Genomic DNA, 20,071 nt, shown 5'->3' with positions numbered 1-20,071 from the left:
AAACTCTTAGAGGAAAACATAGGCAGAACTCTTGACAACAAAAACCAAAGCAATATCCTCTATGATCCACCTCCTAGAGTAATGGAAATAAAAGGAAAAGTAAACAAGTGTGACCTGATTAAACTTAAAAGCTTTTGCACAGCAAAGGAAACTATAAGCAAGGTGAAAAGACAACCCTCAGAATGGGAGAGAATAATAGCAAATGAACCAACTGACAAAGGATTAATTTCCAAAATATATACGCAGCTCATACAACTCAATACGAAGAAAACAAACCCAATCAAAAAGTGGGGAAAAGACCTAAATAGACATTTCTCCAAAGAAGACATACAGATGACTAACAAACACATGAAAAGATGTTCAACATTGCTCATTATTAGAGAAATGCAAATCAAAACTACAATAAGATATCACCTCACACCAGTCAGAATGGCCATCAAAAAGTCTACAAACAATAAATGCTAGAGAGGGTATGGAGAAACAGGAACCCTCTTGAACCACTGGTGGGAATGTAAATTGATACAGCCATTATGGAAGACGGTATGGAGATTGCTTAAAAAACTAGGAATAAAACTACCATATGACCCAGCAATCCCACTCCTAGTTATATACCCTGAGGAAACCAAAATTGAAAGAGACACATGTATCCCATTGTTCGTGGAAGCACTATTTACAACAGCTAGAACATGCAAGTAACCTAGATGTCTTTCGACAGATGAATGGATAAAGAAGTTGTGATACATATACACAATGGAATACTTCTCAGACATAAAAAGGAATGCATTTGAGTCAGTTATAATGAGGTAGATTAACTCAGAGCCTATTATACAGAGTGAAGGAAGTCAGAAAGAGAAAGATAAATATCGTATACTAAAGACTAGAGATCTCTTCAAGAAAATTAGAGATACCAAGCGAACATTTCATGCAAAGATGGGCTTGATAAAGGACAGAAATGGTATGGACCTAACAGAAGCAGAAGATATTAAGAGGTGGCAAGAATACACAAAGAACTGTACAAAAAAGATCTTCACGACCCAGATAATCACGATGGTGTGATCACTGACCTAGAGCCAGACATCTTGGAATGTGAAGTCAAGTGGGCCTTAGAAGGCATCACTACGAACAAAGCTAGTGGAGGTGATGGAATTCCAGTTGAGCTATTTCAAATCCTTAAAGATGATGCTGTGAAAGTGCTGCACTCAATATGCCAGCAAATTTGGACAACTCAGCAGTGGCCACAGGACTGGAAAAGGTCAGTTTTCATTCCAATCCCAAATAAAGGCAATGCCAAAGAATGCTCAAACTACCGCACAATTGCACTCATCTCACACGCTAGTAAAGTAATGTTCAAAATTCTCCAAGCCAGGCTTCGACAATACGTGAACCGTGAACTTCCTGATCTTCAAGCTGGTTTTAGAAAAGGCAGAGGAACCAGAGATCAAATTGCCAACATCCACTGGATCATTGAAAAAGCAAGAGAGTTCCAGAAAAACATCTATTTCTGCTTTATTGACTATGCCAAAGCCTTTGACTGTGTGGATCACAATAAACTGTGGAAAATTCTGAAAGAAATGGGAATACCAGAGCACCTGACCTGCCTCTTGAGAAATCTGTATGCAAGTCAGGAAGCAACAATTAGAACTGGACATGGAACAACAGACTGGTTCCAAATAGGAAAAGGAGTTCGTCAAGGCTCTTTATTGTCACCCTGCGTATTTAACTTCTATGCAGAGTACATCATGAGAAACTCTGGACTGGAAGAAACACAAGCTGGAATCAAGATTGCTGGGAGAAATATCAATAACCTCAGATATGCAGATGACACCACCCTTATAGCAGAAAGTGAAGAGGAACTAAAAAGCCTCTTGATGAAAGTGAAAGTGGAGAGTGAAAAAGTTGGCTTAAAGCTCAACATTCAGAAAACGAAGACCATGGCATCTGGTCCCATCACTTCATGGGAAATAGATGGGGAAACAGTGGAAACAGTGTCAGACTTTATTTTTGGGGTCCAAAATCACTACAGATGGTGACTGCAGCCATGAAATTAAAATAAGCTTACTCCTTGGAAGGAAAGTTATGACCAACCTAGATAGCATATTCAAAAGCAGAGACATTACTTTGCCAACAAAGGTCCGTCTAGTCAAGGCTATGGTTTTTCCAGTGGTCATGTATGGATGTGAGAGTTGGACTGTGAAGAAAGCTGAGTGCCAAAGAATTGATGCTTTTGAACTGTGGTGTTGGAGAAGACTCTTGAGAGTCCCTTGGACTGCAAGGAGATCCAACCAGTCCATTCTAAAAGAGATCAGCCCTGGGATTTCTTTGGAAGGAATGATACTAAAGCTGAAACTCCAGTACTTTGGCCACCTCATGCGAAGAGTTGACTCATTGGAAAAGACTCTGATGCTGGGAGGGATTGGGGGCAGGAGGAGAAGGGGATGACAGAGGATGAGATGGCTGGATGGCATCACTGACTCGATGGACGTGAGTTTGTGTGAACTCCGGGAGTTGGTGATGGACAGGGAGGCCTGGCATGCTGCGATTCATGGGGTCGCAAAGAGTTGGACACGACTGAGCGACTGAACTGAACTGAATGCATATATACAGAATCTAGAAAGATGGTACCAAGGAACTTATTTTCAGGGCAGCAGTGGAGAAACAGACATAGAGAACAGACTTAGGGACATGGGGAGAGGGAAGGAGAGGGTGAGATGTATGGAGAGAGTAACATGAAAATTTATATTTACACGTAAATTTACATGTAAATTAGATAGCCAACAGGAATTTGCTGTATGGCTCAGAAACTCAAACGGGCTCTGTATCAGCCTAGAGGAGTGGGATGGGGAGGGAGAAGGGAGGGACGTTCAAAAGGGAGGTTTATATGTATACCTGTGGCTAATTCATGTTGAGGTTTGACAGAAAACAGCAAAATTCTGTAAAGAAATTATCCTTCAATAAAAAAATTAATTAAAAAAAAAAGAATCAGAGCAGCAAGAATGGCGTGTCCATGGAAACCACCCAAGAAGAGGCAGTGGGAAGGAGGGAGGCAGAGGGAAGACCTGGACCTGGTCTCGCCCCCAGGCTCAGACATGACGTGATGGCTCTGAGGCCCAGGGGGCACCATCTTCCCCGAGCTGCCTCCTGAAGCCCCCAACACCCGGAGGAGAGAAGTAGGCACCGCACTGATGACCCCCAGGTTTAGAAGCCCAGCATTCCCTTTTATGATGAACCCTGTATTCTTTATCTCAATATTATGGAAACACATGCACTCAGTGTGTCACAAGAATATACCAACTTTACACATCATTTTTTGAATGTATTAAGTTCAAGGTTCCAGTCAATCACCCACAAACTATCTCTCTTAACAAAATTGTACTATTCATACTTACTGACCATCTGTTCTCAATCCTGTTACACACTGAAAGTGATAGTTGCTCAGTGGTGTCTCACTCTCTGTGACCCCTGAACTGTAGCCCACCAGGCCCCTCTGTGCATGGAATGGTCCAGGCAAGGATACTGGAGTGGATTGCCATTCCTTTCTCCAGGGGATCGTCCCAATCCAGGGATTGAACCCAGGTCTCCTGCATTGCAGGCAGATTCTTTACCATCTGAGTGACATATTACACATTATCAGACATGAAACTCAGCAGCAGGTGAGAGCATGCAGACCAAAGTGGGGAGAGGATGCTCCTCCAGGGACCTTGCTCACTGCCACTTCCAGCGAGGTCAGGAGACCTCCTGAAGGGCAAGAAGCCAAACTCAGACATACATCACCCAGCAATCGGGCAAGGGCTGTAAAACTTTATGTGGGCATTCATAAAGGTGAGGGAGCGTGAAATATTATTTTTCTTTTGATGATCCTTATTAAAGGTGAGCAGAGCACATTCTGAGAGAAGTTTCCAGCAGGCTATCTGATGAGGGATTGACCTGAAGTGAGAGTGAGCAGGGCAGACAAGCAGTGCCCCAACTCTGAGCCACCGGAAAACAGCGATCTGCTTCCCAACTCAGCATCTCGATCCAAGCATTCATTGTTATGTTCTCCATAGAATAAAAATATTTCAACCTAATATATAAATTTACAAATTTGTTACAAATTTAACAAATCTCTGCTTTGGAATTCCAAATTTAAAAACGTTGACTAAATAAAAGAGATTTATCAACATACATGGATAAATTACTCTAGGTCAAAAGGGACAGATTAAACAACACATTTAAAAGAAATGACAGGCAGACCTTGGAGACACTGCAGGTTTGGTTTAGGCCACCACAATCCAGCAAATACCACAATTACAGGGGTTACATAATTTGGGGGGCTTCTCAGTGCATATAAAATTATGCTATACTGTAGTCTATTAAGTGTACAATAGCATTATGTCTAAAAATGTACATGTGATGTGAAGTTACTCAGTCATGTACAACTCTGAGACCCCATGGACTGTAGCCTGCTAGGCTCCATTCATGGGATTCTCCAGACAAGAATACTGGAGTGGGTTCCCAATTCCTTCTCCAGGGGATCTTCCCAACCCAGGGATCGAACCTGAATCTTCCACACTGCAGACAGACTCTTTACTGTCTGAGCCACCATGGAAGCCCAAAAATGTACATATCTTAATTTTAAAAAGATTGTTGCTAAAAAAAAAAATGCTATCATCTGAGCCTTCAGTGACTCATAATCTTTTTGCTAGTGGAGGGTCTGAAATACTGCAAGAATTACCAAAATGTGACACAAAGACAGAAAGTGAGCAAATGCTGTTGGGACAATGGTACCAACTGACTTAGTGCAGGGTGGCCACAAACCTTCAACTTGAAAAAAACGCAGCATCTGTGAAGTGCAGTCAAGTAAAACGCAATAAAATTGTGGCATGCCTTATAAACTTTGAAAACAGCTTAGGCAACACTGAATTTTTTTAAGTTATATGAATACCTAAAAACACTCATACAACTTGATTATAGAATCATTAATATTCCAAAGAGTAAATGGAAAAAAAGACAATTAACCAAGGAAGAAATCTAAGCTATTAAAGCACAAAGTCTCTAGTTTATTAGCTGAACTAGGAAGCAACCACAAGGACCATCTTTCACCACCCTAAATCCATGGGGTCTTTCTCCAAGTGCAGCACAGGTTACTTACCCGCTCTGGGTGAGGGATATGTCAGTACAATCTTTCCATGAGGTTTTGTGTATCAGTGAGGATGCTTTTGGTCCCATTTCATCTTGACTCTGCAGTGGTATTTCAAACCCTCCCAATATCACCACAATAACAGTGGGTGTCCTTGGGGGCAGAAGACCTTGTGGGGAAATGCTGGGCTCTGTGGGGCTGAGAGTGGGCACCCCCCGGCGATGGTGTTTCACACACACCCTTCCCATCGCAGCCTCCGTCTCCCCTCCGTGAGGGGCCTGCACCATGCCAACCCTAGTGCCCCTCCGGTTATAACGGGTCCAGCTACAAATTCACAGCAGACACCTAAATGAAAAGATGGCACGCACCTGTTTTTGATGTGCTGTGGGGAACCCAGGCATCGAAAGCTGCCGTGGACCATGATGGCAAGCCTTGTGCACACAGCCTCGCACTCCTCCATGCTGTGGGAGACAAGACCAGGGGTGAGCCGCAGCCCCAGACTCAGGGCTTGAATCAACAGGGGGATGGGCGAGGAGAGACACGCCATTACTGAAAATCAGCTGACTTTCCATATAGGAACCTCCCAGAACTCAAAACAGCACTCTGGAAATGGTTAAGGCTTCATTTACATGGCCAACTACACGAATTAACTAAAATATAGTGGTCTTTCCATGTCCTAGGAAAAACTGTTACTGAATATATAGGAGAAAACCTTTTAGCAATAGCACAAAAATGCAAAATAGATCAGAAAGACCTTCATAAACATGTGGAATTCTTATGAAAAGAAAGATTTACTGATGGAAAATGAAATTTTGAATCAGTGGGAAGATATATAAGAAAGAGGGAAAAGAGCAAATACAGTTTAAATGAGAAATTGTTTAAAAAAATCATTATAATATAAATAATATAATGTAAGTATAAAATGTAACAAGTATAAATTTTGTATAAACTATAAACAAAAGTCATACTTTAATACAGTATGTTATATATAAAAAATAACAATGTAATTTATAACTTAGCTTGTAATATAATTTAATATTATGTTGATATGAAGTATGTTATCAAGATTTAAAATTTACAATTATATCATTCTAAATATATAAAAGTATAATATAAATTTTAAGAAGAATTTAGTATAATACTGATCAAAAGTTTATCACTCCCCACAAGAAAAACTGTAAACAATTTAAAAAATACACTTTAACACTATTTAGAGAGAGGTAGAAAAAGGTCAAACAAGAGAGAAGTAAAATAAGTCTCATTCCAGAAAATATTAACATTTTCTTAAATAATTAAAAAGAGACAGTATGCTAAGGAATTACAAGGAAGATCTTTGGAACAAAATATGACAGTGCAGATGAGACATTAGTATTTTAAATACAGACTAGAGCATGGAACGTGACTCCACGCATAAGAGCAGTGGAATAAACTGTGAAGGGAAGTTTTATGTACTTGACAATGAAAAGCTACAAACTTCTAATAAGTATGTCAAAACACAGCAAACTAACACTTAAAAACCTGCAACAAACACAAAGGGTAATATTTGATGCACTTATTATAAAGAACTCGTGTGTGTGTGCTAAGTTGCTTCAGCCGTGTCTGACTCTTTGCGACCCCATGGACTGTAGCCCGCCAGGCTCCTCTGTCCCTGGGATTCTCCAGGCAAGAACAGCGGAGTGGAATGCCAGGCTCTCCTCCAGGGCATCTTCCTGATGGCAGGAAAGAAGTCACAGGGATCGAACCTGCAACTCATGTCTCCTGCATTTGCAGGCAGGTTCTTTACCATGCGTGCCACCTCAGAAGCCCACAGAACTCATACATACAACTATAAAAATAAACAAAAACTCAAGAGAGAAAGGGTAAATAATATATAGACTTTTCAAAAAAGTCATTTATGGGTAATAAACATACCAATAAATTACAAACGAAACCATCAGATAAGTGATCTTAAAACTATTTTCTAGCCTGACAGGCATTTGTCACATATACCTGTGTGTGTTACAGATAAAAATTCTTTTTCCCTCCATCTCCTATGTGAATAAAAACAATAAATAGATTCAAAAAAATACTCCCAAAGTTAGACACTCTCTCAATAATTTTAAACAGGTCAGTGTATATATGACTGTTAGGAAGAAAACACTGGCATACCTTGGTGAAAAACAATTTGCCAAAAATTCCTTTCCTAGGGACTCACCTTAGCAAAGAAATACAGAAAATATGAATGCATTTAACAACTTATTTATAACTGTAAAAAATCTAGAAACAGGTTCCACAATAGAATAATACAGAAACATAAATGAGGGTACATCCATATGTGCGTCAGCCACTGAAATGAGGGTTTCCAAAGTCAATTAATTGGATATGGAAAAGGTAACGATTTAGCAATGGTAAAATGACAATGCACGTTAGGAAAACTGCACATATATGTTTAAAAAAAACAGTAAGGAAAAGCACAAAAGAAGTATGACTATCAAATACCTGAAAAGTGAAGTTACTGGTGGAATTTCTCTCCTTCTTCTACCGTGTTGTATTATACAAATTCTAAAGAAAGTATGGTAGTTTTCCTAATGGGGAGTTGACACAAAACAGTGTGCTCGTCCGGTCAGTGTACGTTCTTATCAAGATTATACTGGTCAGCCTTCCATGCAGCCACAGGGGGACACGCAGCCAAACAGGTCAGTGTGAAGGACAAATTACGAGTCACACTGAAGGGGGCAAGCCACTTGCCCTGGGTTTTGGATCTTTCCACTTCCCATAAGCTGCGATGTGGATACAGCTACTGAGTCAACTCAACACTGAAGATAAAGAATGAGTGACTTGGTGGAAAGAATCGGAGTCCTTGGATGACCCTTGGCTCTGACACAGCCCCCCCGTGTGAACTGAGAATGCAGCAGAGAAATGTTTGTCTGGTCTGGGCCACTGTCATTTGGGGTCTTTGTTACAGTAGCTTAACATGAAGTCTCAGGGCTATTCACATCCCAAGTATGCTTTATATATTTTTCTGTGCATATGTTATCTTTCTCTATTTTTCCTAATTAATTTCAGTTTAAAATAACCATATCATTTTTTATTATGAGTGCATAGTAGATGTCTCAGAAAAGACAATGGCACCCCACCCCAGTACTCTTGCCTGGAAAATCCCATGGATGGAGGAGCCTGGAAGGCTGCAGTCCATGAGATCGCTGAGGGTCAGGGTTGGACACGACTGAGCGACTTCACTTTCACTTTTCACTTTCATGCATTGGAGAAGGAAATTGCAACCCACTCCAGTGTTCTTGCCTGGAGAATCCCAGGGGTGGGGGAGCCTGGTGGGCTACCGTCTATGGGGTCACACAGAGTCGGACATGACTGTAGTGACTTAGCAGCAGCAGCAGCAGCAGTAGGTCTCTAGTTAAAGTGATAGAATATCTAGTCACTTCTATATGACCTTCCTAAACACAACACCCCAACAACAACTGATATTATTCAGGCCGCAGAATAACGACTTGCAGTTTCCAATTGCCTGAGTATCTGCTATCAAACAACTATGCTCCAGAAACCTGGGATTCTATAGAGTCTTGACCCAGAGGCAGAGATTTGAGATGCTGATGGTCTTCAGCATCAGGAAGGATACACAGAGTCAAGGTTCTACACAATGAAAGGAATCTCTGACCATTCATTCAAACATAAACACTATGCTGTTTATTTTTGGTGATTAAGCAGATGGGGACAGAACTGGGTCAGGTGACTCAGAGCTTTAAGTATTTATATGGTAAATCCCCTACAGACAAACCTTCAAGTCAAAAACTTTCAAAGACACGAACATGCGTTCGCATGTCCAATCATGTAAGTTAGCTCACGTGTCTGCATACACTGTCGTGTGCACGCATCCTCTACACACAACTGTGCTTTCGTGTACCACACAGTGCGGGATACAGTACAGCAGTGCAGCATGTTTATTTCAAGCCCTGGATGTCCGGGAGCAAGTGTAAACGCAGTGGTGATGTAGCTGGCATTACTGTACTTTTCAAGGTACTGTTCTGTAAGATTAAAAATGTTTTATTTTTGTGATTTTTGTTTATTATTCGTGAGAAAAGTTATATAAACTTATATAGTATAGTACTACAGACCTGACTGTGTTAGTTGGGTACCTAGGCTAACTTTTTGGACTTATAAACAAATTGAACTTACAAATGTGTTCTCAGAATGGAACTCGTTTGTATACAGTGGACATCCTATGGTGAACTTCTCAGATCAGTGTCTGATGAGTGAGGAGGAAGCAGTTCTGGCCCTCTTGGTCGGGCTGATTTTAATTTCTCATAAAACATAAATCAGGACCCAGCACTCCTACTTCTGTGCCCTACCCCTGCTCTCCACCACAGTCCCATAGGATAAGGACTTGGAGAGGGGGCAGATGGACTCCTAATTAAAAGGAAACTCTAGTTCAGAGACTTCCTAGAATCAGGGAATCAGTCCAAGGCTGCCTTGCTCTCCATTGTCAGTCATTTAGACCTTCGTGTTGTGTGACTACAGACAGATTTTTGGAAATAAAGATACATCATTAATGTGAGACCAAATGAACAGGAGGATATAAAAAAGAAATTACAGTGATATTTGGTCTTTCTGAGAGCTTTCTGCAATAATTATATGTTACATGAGAATTATAAAGACCTTTTAATGTGACACCTGAGTTCCCAATCTTAGAGCTTAGGGGACCTAAGTACTGGCAGAATGACAATAGAAATCAGAGTTCCCAGGACTGGCAGAGAAAGATGGTCACTGGAAGCAGGAATGTATTATGATAAAGCAAGGGATTTGCCGAATTTATCTTACTTCAATGTAACATTTTATTTTCTGAATAGAAAATGAAAAAAGACAAAAAAAAAAGCATACTCAGGACTTTCAGCTAACAGCCATACTGCCAAGGGTAGTCATGTTCAAAAGACAATTAAGAAACTGGAGAAAGTGAACAAAAATGATATGTTTCAGAATTCTGGAAATTGACCAAAAGCATAGGACAATAAAGAAACAGTTACAGTTGACAAACTGCTGATCCAGGGTAAGAAGGGGGATGGGCTGTGGCATCCTGGCTTGCAACAGGCAGCTCCTAGCAGGGGGCCAGGCCACGAGCATCGGCAGCTTCTCTGCCCTGTGGAAGGATGCGTGCCTTGTGCAGGGCGGGGCAGAGCCCACACCTGTCAGCCCTGTCCCGCTGTAGACTCCACAAGCAGGAAGGGCCAGCAGCCCAGCACCTGGCCTGTGGCTATGTCACGCGTGGAGCCTGTGAGGCTCCGTGTACAGCACTAGAGGTTGGAGAAGTCCAGGCCAGCCACTCACGCCACGTGAGCCAAGAAGCCTTACACTTGCCATCCACATGCACCCTACACAGACTACAGGGACCAGGAAAGACAAAACCAGGCCGACTAGAAAACGGCCTGAGCTGGGAGAGCCCCGCCTTGGCCACACTCAGGTGACAGCAGAGACCGAATCCTTGTAGACCTGCTGCTGCTGCTGCTAAGTCGATTCAGTGGTGTCTGACTCTGTGAGACCCCATGGATGGCAGCCCACCAGCCTCCTCTGTCCATGGGATTCTCCAGGCAAGAATACTGCATTGGGTTGCCATTTCCTTCTCCAGAGTCCAGCAAAGGCTCTAACTGGCAACTCGCCCGGACAAAAACAGCGTGGCTCCAGAAACACCCAGGCTTCAAAAAATGAAAACAAAGTTGAAAAAAACAACTAGACAGAAGCATCAGGAGCTGCTCACTGCAAGAAACATGAACAAAACCCAGCTAGAACACACAGAGATCTACATCCAAACACATCAAAGTCAAGCCGTTGAAAGGCACTGAGAAATCTGGAGAGAGCCAGACAAAACTCAGGACATCCAGGGAGCAGCGGAGCTGTTAGCAGCTGGCTTCTTATAAGAAGCAACACAGGTGAACAGACAGCGAGGAGAGATGTTCATTCCAAAAATGTGAGTTAAAACCACACATCACCAGGACGGTTACAAACAGGAAGACCAGCAGTGTTGATGGCAGCCTGGAGATCCTGGAAACTTCCATCAGTGTTCCTGGGATTAAAAGATGATTGACACTTCGGAGAAGAGCTCTGCAGCTTTCTAAAGTGCTGAACACAAGTTACCATACCACCCAGAAAAAGACCGCTGAGAGAACTAGAAACGTGTGTCTGGACAAAGATATGTGTGCGGCTGTTGACAGCACTCTGCACTGAACAGCTGAGTGTAGGAACCATCCAAAGGGCCAGGACCGGGGAGTGGGCAGCAAGCACTGTCCTGCTGCCCAGGGGACACAGCTCACTGCTGGGTGCCGAGTGGTGACTCTCAGACAGAGGACAATGACAGAGTCACAAACAAACGATCACAGGTCACATGACTCCATGTGGATGGAACATCCAGGAAAGGCACATTGATGGAGACGGAGAGACTGCAGTGGACGGGGGTTAAGTGAGAACCCTCCAAAGCGATGGAGATGCCCTGAACTGGGTCTTGATGACGAGGCACAGGGCTGTGGTGACGAAAAACACACAGGAAGGTGCACTTAAAGTGGGGAAATCACATGGTACATAAATCACACCTCAAAGAACCTTTTTTTAAATGGCAGTGGGTAGTCTGACAGTAAGGGCTTCCCTGCTGGCTCAGCAGTAAAGAATGCACCTGCCAATGCAAGAGATGCAGGAGACCCAGGTTCAATCCCTAGGATAGGAAGATCCTATGGAGGAGGAGGTGGCAACCCACTCCAGTACCCTTGCCTGGAGAATCCCATGGACAGAGGAACCTGGTGGGTCCACAGGGTCCTAAAGAGTCAGACATGACTGGGCTATGGAGCGTGAGGTCTGACAGTAAAAAAATTCAGGAAAGTCGGACAGCAGGCACAGCATCACCGAGGGCTGCTGTGCCGTTTAGTCGCTGAGCTGTGCCCGGCTCTCTGCAACATTATGGGCTATAGCATGCCGCTGTCCATGGGATGCTACAGGGAAGCATGTTAGAGTGGGCTGCCATTTCCTTCTCGAGGGGATCTTCCTGACCCAGGGATTGAACTCAGGTCTCCTGCTTGGCAGGTAGATTCTTTGCCGCTGAGCCACCTGGGAAGCCCATCACTGAGCGAGTGTAAGCTAGAAAAACACAAAGAGGAAGCAGTGGTGTGAACAGCATCCCTCCCCGATGAGGGTCAACCCGCCGGGACCCGAGGGCGGCCCCCAGCCCTCCCAGGGGAATTAGTTCTAGTAATAGCATTCCCGACACGGGTCTGTGGGCCTGGACTGACAGCGCCTGGTGTTATTTTTCCAGGAACTGACACTGCTGCAGTCATCGGCAGTGTCTCCCAGGACCCCCTCGGAGACCTCCCATCTTGAGTGATGGGCTGGCTTTGTGTTTCACTTCTAGCAACAAGGAGCAGGCCACTCAGTCCAGCTCAGACCTATCCATTGAGGAAATTTGGGGGACACTCCTCAGGGCCCCTCCTCCCTCACAGGTCTGGTTAGGAATCCCCAGCCTGCAAGATCCTGGCTGGTCTTGACCTGGGCCTTTGCCCACAGCTGTGTTTTCATGAGCAACCCCGCATAATGAGGGCCCTCCGCCCCCAGAGGCAGAGCTGGCTGGCTTGTCAGCTGCTATCAAGCAGAGGGTTCCCAGGTCCGTGTGTCTCTCCTGTGCCCACAGGTCTCTGTCTGAGTCTTTGGCATCCCTGGGGTGACCCAGGCTCAGGGGACCAGATGACTTTGCTGATGCGGGGTACTTCTCTCTGACTCATGAGTCTCCTGTCTTCTGGAAGCATCCAGGAAGCCCATACGCCAGATCTGTAAGCTTCCAAGTAAGGAAGAATCCCAGATCCTTCACCGTTGCTAACATTTTGCTACTGGCATATTTGACTTCCAAGGCAGAAGAAACCACCTCTAAACTCTAAAGCCTGATCTCCACTGTAGGACATACAGTGCCATGTATAAAACAGACCACCAATAAGGCCCTACTGTAGAGCACCGGGAACTCTACCCAGTACTCTGTGAAGACCTTTATGGGAAAAGAATCTGAACACGAGGGAGTATATGTACGTATAACTGATTCACTTTGCTGTATAAGAGAAACTAACACAACATTGTAAATCAACTATATCCAATAAAAATTAAACAAAATAATAAATTTTAAAAGAATGCTGATGAGCCAAATCACTGTGTTCACTCTCCCTCCGTGAGTTTAGGAAACCTAAGAACTGCGTCCCTCTGCGGCCTGGAACAGTGCAGCATAAAGCCAAAAAGAAGCCAACCATGTGAAAATCTCACTACAAGACTAATTCTGTGAGGAAGAAAATACGAGACCCTATTTAGAAACGTGCTGAGTTTTCATTTCAGCTAATTCTCCTGCTGGAATAAAGGGGCTGAAATTGGTCGCAGAAGGGCCTGAGGAGGATGCCTGGCTCTTCAGACATGACTGACAGACAGAGTGTGGTCAGTGAGGGCCCACTGGCTGCAGAGTCCCAGCGGGGCCACGCACCGGGGGAACGGCCTGGTCAGTGTCCCGACCTCCGTCAGGGGGTGACACGTGGCATCTGTGTGGCAGTGCTGTGTGGGGCACTGCACTCGGTTGGGGAGCCACTGGGCTCACCTGTGGGAGCTCAGGACCACAGCACAGCCCTCCTCAGCCTCCTTCCTCAGTGCCTCCCACAGGTGCCGCTTGGAGCAGGGGTCCATGCCTGAGCTGGGCTCGTCCTGAAGGAGAGAGAACAGAGGGTGAGGGGAGGGGGAGAAGGCACTCGGGAATACACTCCCCGGAGCAAGGGTGCAGGCTGGGGGAAATCCAGCCCCGGCTCCAGCCCATGCACTATGCTCAGCAGGCACCAACACCCCTCAAGTCTGCTGGGCTCCCCTTGGAATCCTGGGGAGGCAGACCTTCCCTGATGCACCCCAACCTCTTTATAACACCAGAAGCATCTACCCTAGAAGATATACAAGAGCAGAAACAGGCTTCATTGGTTTCACAACATCAAGGACAGTGAAATCTCTTTTAAACCGGAAGCTTCCTCCTTCAACAAACACCCAAGCACTTCTTCTCTGAGCCCCTTTAGAGAGAGCTATGTGTAAGCTGCCTGATGCATTTCTGTGCTCTTGCGGTCAGGGAGTACCGAACATATTTTTCTTAAGAGCTGAGGTCATCCACTGCCCCAAAATCACATGACACGGTGAATAGTTACAAACCAACTAAGTGGAAGGCGTGATTGGCCACTGTTCCCTGAGAGAGTCGGAGGCATCACTCCACATTTCCACACAAGTGTCGGCAGCAGGACACTTGTCCTGTCTCTGGGGAGGATGCTGAGCGTCCTTCAGCGTACCTCCTCCACCAGATGCACACACTCACAGTCACCCCTGTCACTAACACTTCACGTGGAGGATTTCAAGGGTGACTTCAAGGACTCCGAAAGACACACACTGTTGTCAAGGACCACTTCAGATGAGGAGGAAACATGCACAGGACTTGTGAGTCCCCACCCAGGTCACCGCCCAAGCACGGGAGACCTAGCGCGCTGAGAGTGGGATCGAGGACCAAAGTCCCAGCCAATGCAGGATATGCAGGGCAAGGCTGAGTGGAGGATCCTGCTGAAGGCAGGGAACAGCCCCGCCGGGAACGCTTTAAGGCAAGCCAGACTCTCCTCTTGTAAGGAAAAGGCCTTCTGCAAACTGCAAAATCACGCAAGCGTAAGCTTTGGTTACCCGGTTTCAGAAGATGGATTACACAGTCGTCTTTGATTCCAGACCTTGGGAAAAAGCAAGCTTAGTGCAAGTAAGAGGAGAATCCAGCTCAGATTCCAGAAGACACTCCACGATGGGGCCCTTTCTTCAACGCAGGTCTTCTGAATCTCCCTTAAGTCCCCCCACTGAAACGCTGCCTCCACTGAACAAACAATAACAGGCAAAGAAAGGCTGTCTTTTGTCTCCCATACTGTTCCATGTTCCTCAGATGTCCTTTCAGTGCAAAACCCTGGGAGGTCCTTTAATGGTTAGAATCCAGTCTATGGCCCACAAATAATGACTTCTTTTTATTATTTAAATGATACTACTCTTAGCTATTTTTGAAATGCAAAACAATTGGCTCTGTTTATTGACACCTGGTCCACCTCTAACTCATGCTTCTATCCGCCAAACTGGATTAATTTCAGTGCCCATGTGGATTATAGGTGGCCCTGTCTCAGGTCCACTGTCTGTGCTCTGCTCTCCTGCTGGACGCCCTCCCCTCCCCCGCAGGTTCTTCCTTCCCCAAGACCCCCACCCTCAGATTCACCACAGAGTCCCTATAGCTCTGACCATCGTATCTGCAGGAGAAGACTTAAAGCAACAGGCCAGAGGACAGGCGTGCTTTGGATTTCAGATTACAAGTGGGCTCTGGTATTCTTTTAAAAATATTGTCTTTAGTGTTAAGATTTTATGGAATCTTCAATTGGATAAATAAAAAGGACTCCAAAGAGTCTGCTTTGTCTCAGTAAAATTCCAATGGTATTATAGATTCTGTTTGGAAAATGTTGATTCAGGGCACAACATTTATTAGTTCAGAAAGTGACATTGCAAATTTTGAACATCCTCCCCGAAGGACCTCTGATAGATCAAAGCATTTTATTTGGAGACACTGGCATGTCACTGCTCCATCCACTACTCACCAGTAAGAGAAGGTCAGGTTTCCCCAGCAGGGCCAGGGCTGTGGACAGCTTCCTCTTGGTGCCCCCACTGTAGGTGGCCACGGGTTTGTCCACGTGGGCTTCTAGGTGGAGGCGTCTCACGAGGTCTCCAGCCACCTGGAAGAGAGGAGCTCTCTGTAAGGGCACCCCATTCACCAAGGGCCCCCCCGACACCTGTTTCTGGGCCTGGAGCCCTGCTGCCTCCTGCCCTGCCCACACCCACACTCAGCCCTGCTCCTGAACAACCCCCCATGACACAGGGATGCTGGGAATGAACAGGTAGGAGCCCCCCTGGACAAAGCTGGGTTTTTTGAGCCTATGAGTTACGGAATTGATGGCCAGAACCCTGAGCTCAGGTCTTAGACTCAGGGAGCAGCTAGGGCCATCAACGTGGGGTCCAGCGTGGGTCAGACACACTTCCATGCTGAGGTGAGCAAACACAGGTGAGCCAAGCAAGGACAAAGATGGAGCTGAGGGGGGCAAAACCTGAGGAGAGGAAGCTTCAGTGGACAGAGGAGCAAGCTGGAGACTTCAGTATGCCAAGAAAGGAAGACTCTTCCCCAGAGACTGCACTCCTGGTTCAGTTTAGAAAGAAGAAGAGTGGGTGTCCTATTTATCTGCAACCACTGAGCACCCTCTGATCAGGTCCAGAGGATGCTGACTGCCTATCACCAGAGCACCTCCAGCCCCAGGGGCATCCCAGCCCCCGGTATTTCAGGCACGGTCACCACTCCTCTTCCCCCTCCACCTTGCAGCCTGTCACACTTTTATATCTCCTGAAAGCCCCAGATCCTTTCCTTCCCTCCCAGCAGAAAACAGCTTCCCCCCACCACCTTAGCTGCTTCACACTCTTTCTGTCTAATTCCTGGCTGCACTGGCTCCTCTGGGGGCCAAGATGAAGAAATGTGTGCTTTCAACTATGCATGATTTTAAAATGTTGTAAACATTTTACAAGAGTTAAATTTTATTTAACTCTTGTGATCCTAGAAGTATTAACATAGATTTGTTTCTTTCAATATCATCATGTAACTGAACTGGTCAAAATCGTACCTCAATTCAAACATCAGAGAAGTGGGAAAACCTCTATAGGACTCTGGGGGTGAGCTAATAAGTGTGTGTTCTAAATAACCCAATAGAGCACAGTTTTAAACTCATACATACTTTTTTTTTGATAAATGCATAAAAGTTGGGATAGTAATAATAACAGTGGTAATTGCAATGATGAAATATTAAGAACTTCTAAGACTAGGATAATATTTAGGCCACCCAATAAAAACTCCTTAACATAAACTGGGGCTTCCTCAATAACTCAGCAAAAAAATCCACCTGCAATGCAGGAGATCTGGGTCAGGAAGATCCCCTGGAGAAGGGAATGGCTACCTACTCCAGTATTCTTTCCTAGAAAATCCCACGGACAGAGGAGCCCGGTGGTCTACAGTCCATGGGGTCGCAAAGAGTCCAACAGGACAAAACAAGTAACATTTTCAGTTTTCAAGATCAACTGCTATTTCACTTTATTTGTACAGCCTCAAAATGACCCAGAAAGAATTAAGAGTCTCCGTGACTGGTCTAGTTGTGAAACAGTTAATTCGAGGAGGTGAAGATGTCAAGGCCCCAGAGATTCCGGAGGGTGGTCTTAAATCCCCTAGATCTGGCAAAGAATAACATCTCAGCCAGTAGTTTGTTCATCTTGGAAATGCCATCGTTTTCCCAGATGGGTTTAGAGGTACTATCCCTTTCCATAGCTCCATTAAGTATAATAATTCCAATTAACACAAAGTGCCTGTGTGCTAAGTCGCTTCAGCTATTTCCAGCTCTTTGCAACCCCATGGACTGTAGCCCACCAGGCGCTTCTGTCCATGGGTTTCTCCAGGCAAGAATATGGAGTGGGTTGCCATGCACTCATCCAGGGGAATCTTCCTGACCCATGGATTGAACTCCCATCTCTTACATCTCTTGCATTGGCAAGTGGGTTCTTTACCACTAGCACCACCTAGGAAGCCCCTAATATAAAGTAAATGAATGAAGTAAGTAAAAAGTTGTTCAAACAAAACAAATGATTCACAACAGACAGAAGTGTGAAAGGCAGTCCTGTGAGAGGGAGACAGAGATATGATGGCTGGAATCAGAGAGGGTCTTCCAGAGAATAAGACCAGTCCATAAGCAGACATTCACATAGAAAATGAAAGAAGACAGCCAAAGAGGCTTCTTGGAGGAAGAGGCTCTGTTCACGTGAAAAGGAGGAAACTGGGAAAGCAGAGTCTGCTGGAAGCTTACTCCTCCTGGAAGGTGGTGCCACCAGCTGTGGGGCAGCTGGTGGGAAAGTGATATTTTTAGGTTATTTTTAGATCCATAAAAATCGTACCAAAGAGACTGGAAATATACATATGTATCAGAAATAAATTTTATTTCATGCCCATTCTCCTTATTCATAGACTCCTCTGTCCATGGAATTTTCCGGGCAAGAATACTGGAATGGGTAGACATTCCCTTCTCCAGGGGCTCTTTCCAACCCAGGGATCGAATATGGGTCTCCTGCATTACAGGCAGATTCTTTATCATCTGAGCCAACAGGGAAGTTCATTTAAAGCCTAGCAAGACCTAAATGAAAGCTTATAAGCAGAAAAATGAAATAAGACAATCACAAAAGTACAGCCAGTTGCTGTAGAAAATGCACTGCTGGATAAGAGAACTTCTGAATAAGCCTACCAAACTAATACTGAGAGTTTTTATGAAATCAGGAAACATGTGTCATGCTTTTCCAATTTCACAAAAGGTTAAGCGTTGCAACCTTCAAATTCTGGACTGGTTAACCATAGCAAAGAATCCAGAATATACAGGAACGGACATATTAGTTTGATCCACTTTCAGAATGTCATGTTTTCAGAAAAATAACTGAAAATGGTCTAATAAGAAGTGTTCTGTTGCAGTCTTTCCTGCACTCAGTACTCTTGTCAAAATAATGGCAAAAGTAACGCCTTAGTCACTGTGGTTGCAAAATGCCATCTGAACACCAAAATGCCAATAGTTAATGGGATCTCTTTCCGTTGCTAGGCATTTTCTTGGCATAAATTCTAGAAATTGTACTGCACTTAAGGCAAGAATTTGGGATTATTCACTTTATTGCCTCAATCTCTAATCATCTTTAACACATAATGGAACTTCTATAAATATTATTTGAATCAAAATAAATTGCCCAGAGATTCATACATCCATCCATTTGACTCCAAAGCCCAAATTTTTTCCACTAGCTTACGTACGTGTCAATAACCACATTGAAATGTTTCATGAGATTAAAAGATCAAAATGAAGTGTTAACTAGAAAAGGGGAGTGAAGGGCTTAAGGCAGAATGCCTTACTTCTGATCCTCTCTCTATTTCCTTCTGGCCCCTGTCCCTCTTGTTTTATAACATCTAGCTCCTTCTAACAAAACTGGGAATAGAAGAAAATTTTGGGAGACAAGTGATATCTGTGAAGAAGATAAGTAGAAAGATGCAGTAGGGTTTTTCCCTGATTGGTGTTTGCCAGTATTAACAAAGAAGAGATGGCTAAGGGCCTACCTCATCTATTCCAGGGAAAATTAAAATACAGAAATCCCAGCCCCATCCCATTGGCAGTGTGGTTTGGTGTTTTGAATATGACTCTAACTCTGAAATTTTCTTACACGTGTCTCTAGCAATCCAGACCATGTTATAATCATTTTGTTATAACTTTACCTAAGTTTTTAAAAATTGGATTAACTGAATTCAGGCTCAGACATGGATACAGTCCAAAACTATGCAGTGTGGACAATGGGGGAAAAAATTTAAATGATTACATCAATCTGCTGAGCCTAAATTCAAGCTGAATGAAGACAGCATCCTTTTCTTACCAAATTGAACTTTTGGAAGGTCACGGAAATGGGTGATACAACCACACATTGGAGACCCCAAGCTGGACGTGAGCAAGGACCCTGGAGCACAGTGGCAGCACCAGGTGGGGGGATGCTTGGGGGCGGACCTTCCCCAGAACCAGAGGGGCTCTGCCTCCAGAATCACAGAAGACATAAGGGTGGGCATCGTGTGACAGTGAGGACAGTGAGGAGAAGAGGGCCCAGTACAGCGCAGACACCAGGAGAGCCTCCTACCAGATCTGGGAGTCCTGAAACCCAGCACAGCTCCCCGTCAGAGGAGCCTTGCCATAACCTCATGAGGTTTCCCTCCTTCAGCCACTCACCAGGTGCGGAAAAGCAGACTGAGCCATTCGGGGCACTGGAAACTCCGTCTGATCAGCCAGCCACCCAAATGTGCTGAGAACC

General features: G+C 44.6%; 1 protein-coding gene across 1 annotated transcript in view; it reads right to left on the bottom strand.

Annotated features, from left to right (window-relative positions):
• The window catches only part of ABCA13 (ATP binding cassette subfamily A member 13), a 353,566-nt gene that overhangs the window by 23,065 nt on the left and 310,430 nt on the right, over positions 1-20,071 (bottom strand). The window contains exons 48-50 of the mRNA XM_027538443.1: positions 15,757-15,891; positions 13,713-13,816; positions 5,485-5,577 (exon numbers count right to left, since the gene is read on the bottom strand). Coding sequence (XP_027394244.1) covers positions 5,485-5,577; positions 13,713-13,816; positions 15,757-15,891 — 332 coding nt within the window. The remainder of the gene's footprint in view (positions 1-5,484; positions 5,578-13,712; positions 13,817-15,756; positions 15,892-20,071) is intronic.

Source organism: Bos indicus x Bos taurus, chromosome 4, assembly GCF_003369695.1.
Source record: "Bos indicus x Bos taurus breed Angus x Brahman F1 hybrid chromosome 4, Bos_hybrid_MaternalHap_v2.0, whole genome shotgun sequence".
NCBI classification, from domain to species: domain Eukaryota; kingdom Metazoa; phylum Chordata; class Mammalia; order Artiodactyla; family Bovidae; genus Bos; species Bos indicus x Bos taurus.
The sequence above is the reverse complement of the archived record's forward strand: the minus strand, read 5'-3'. Positions and strand labels throughout refer to the sequence as shown.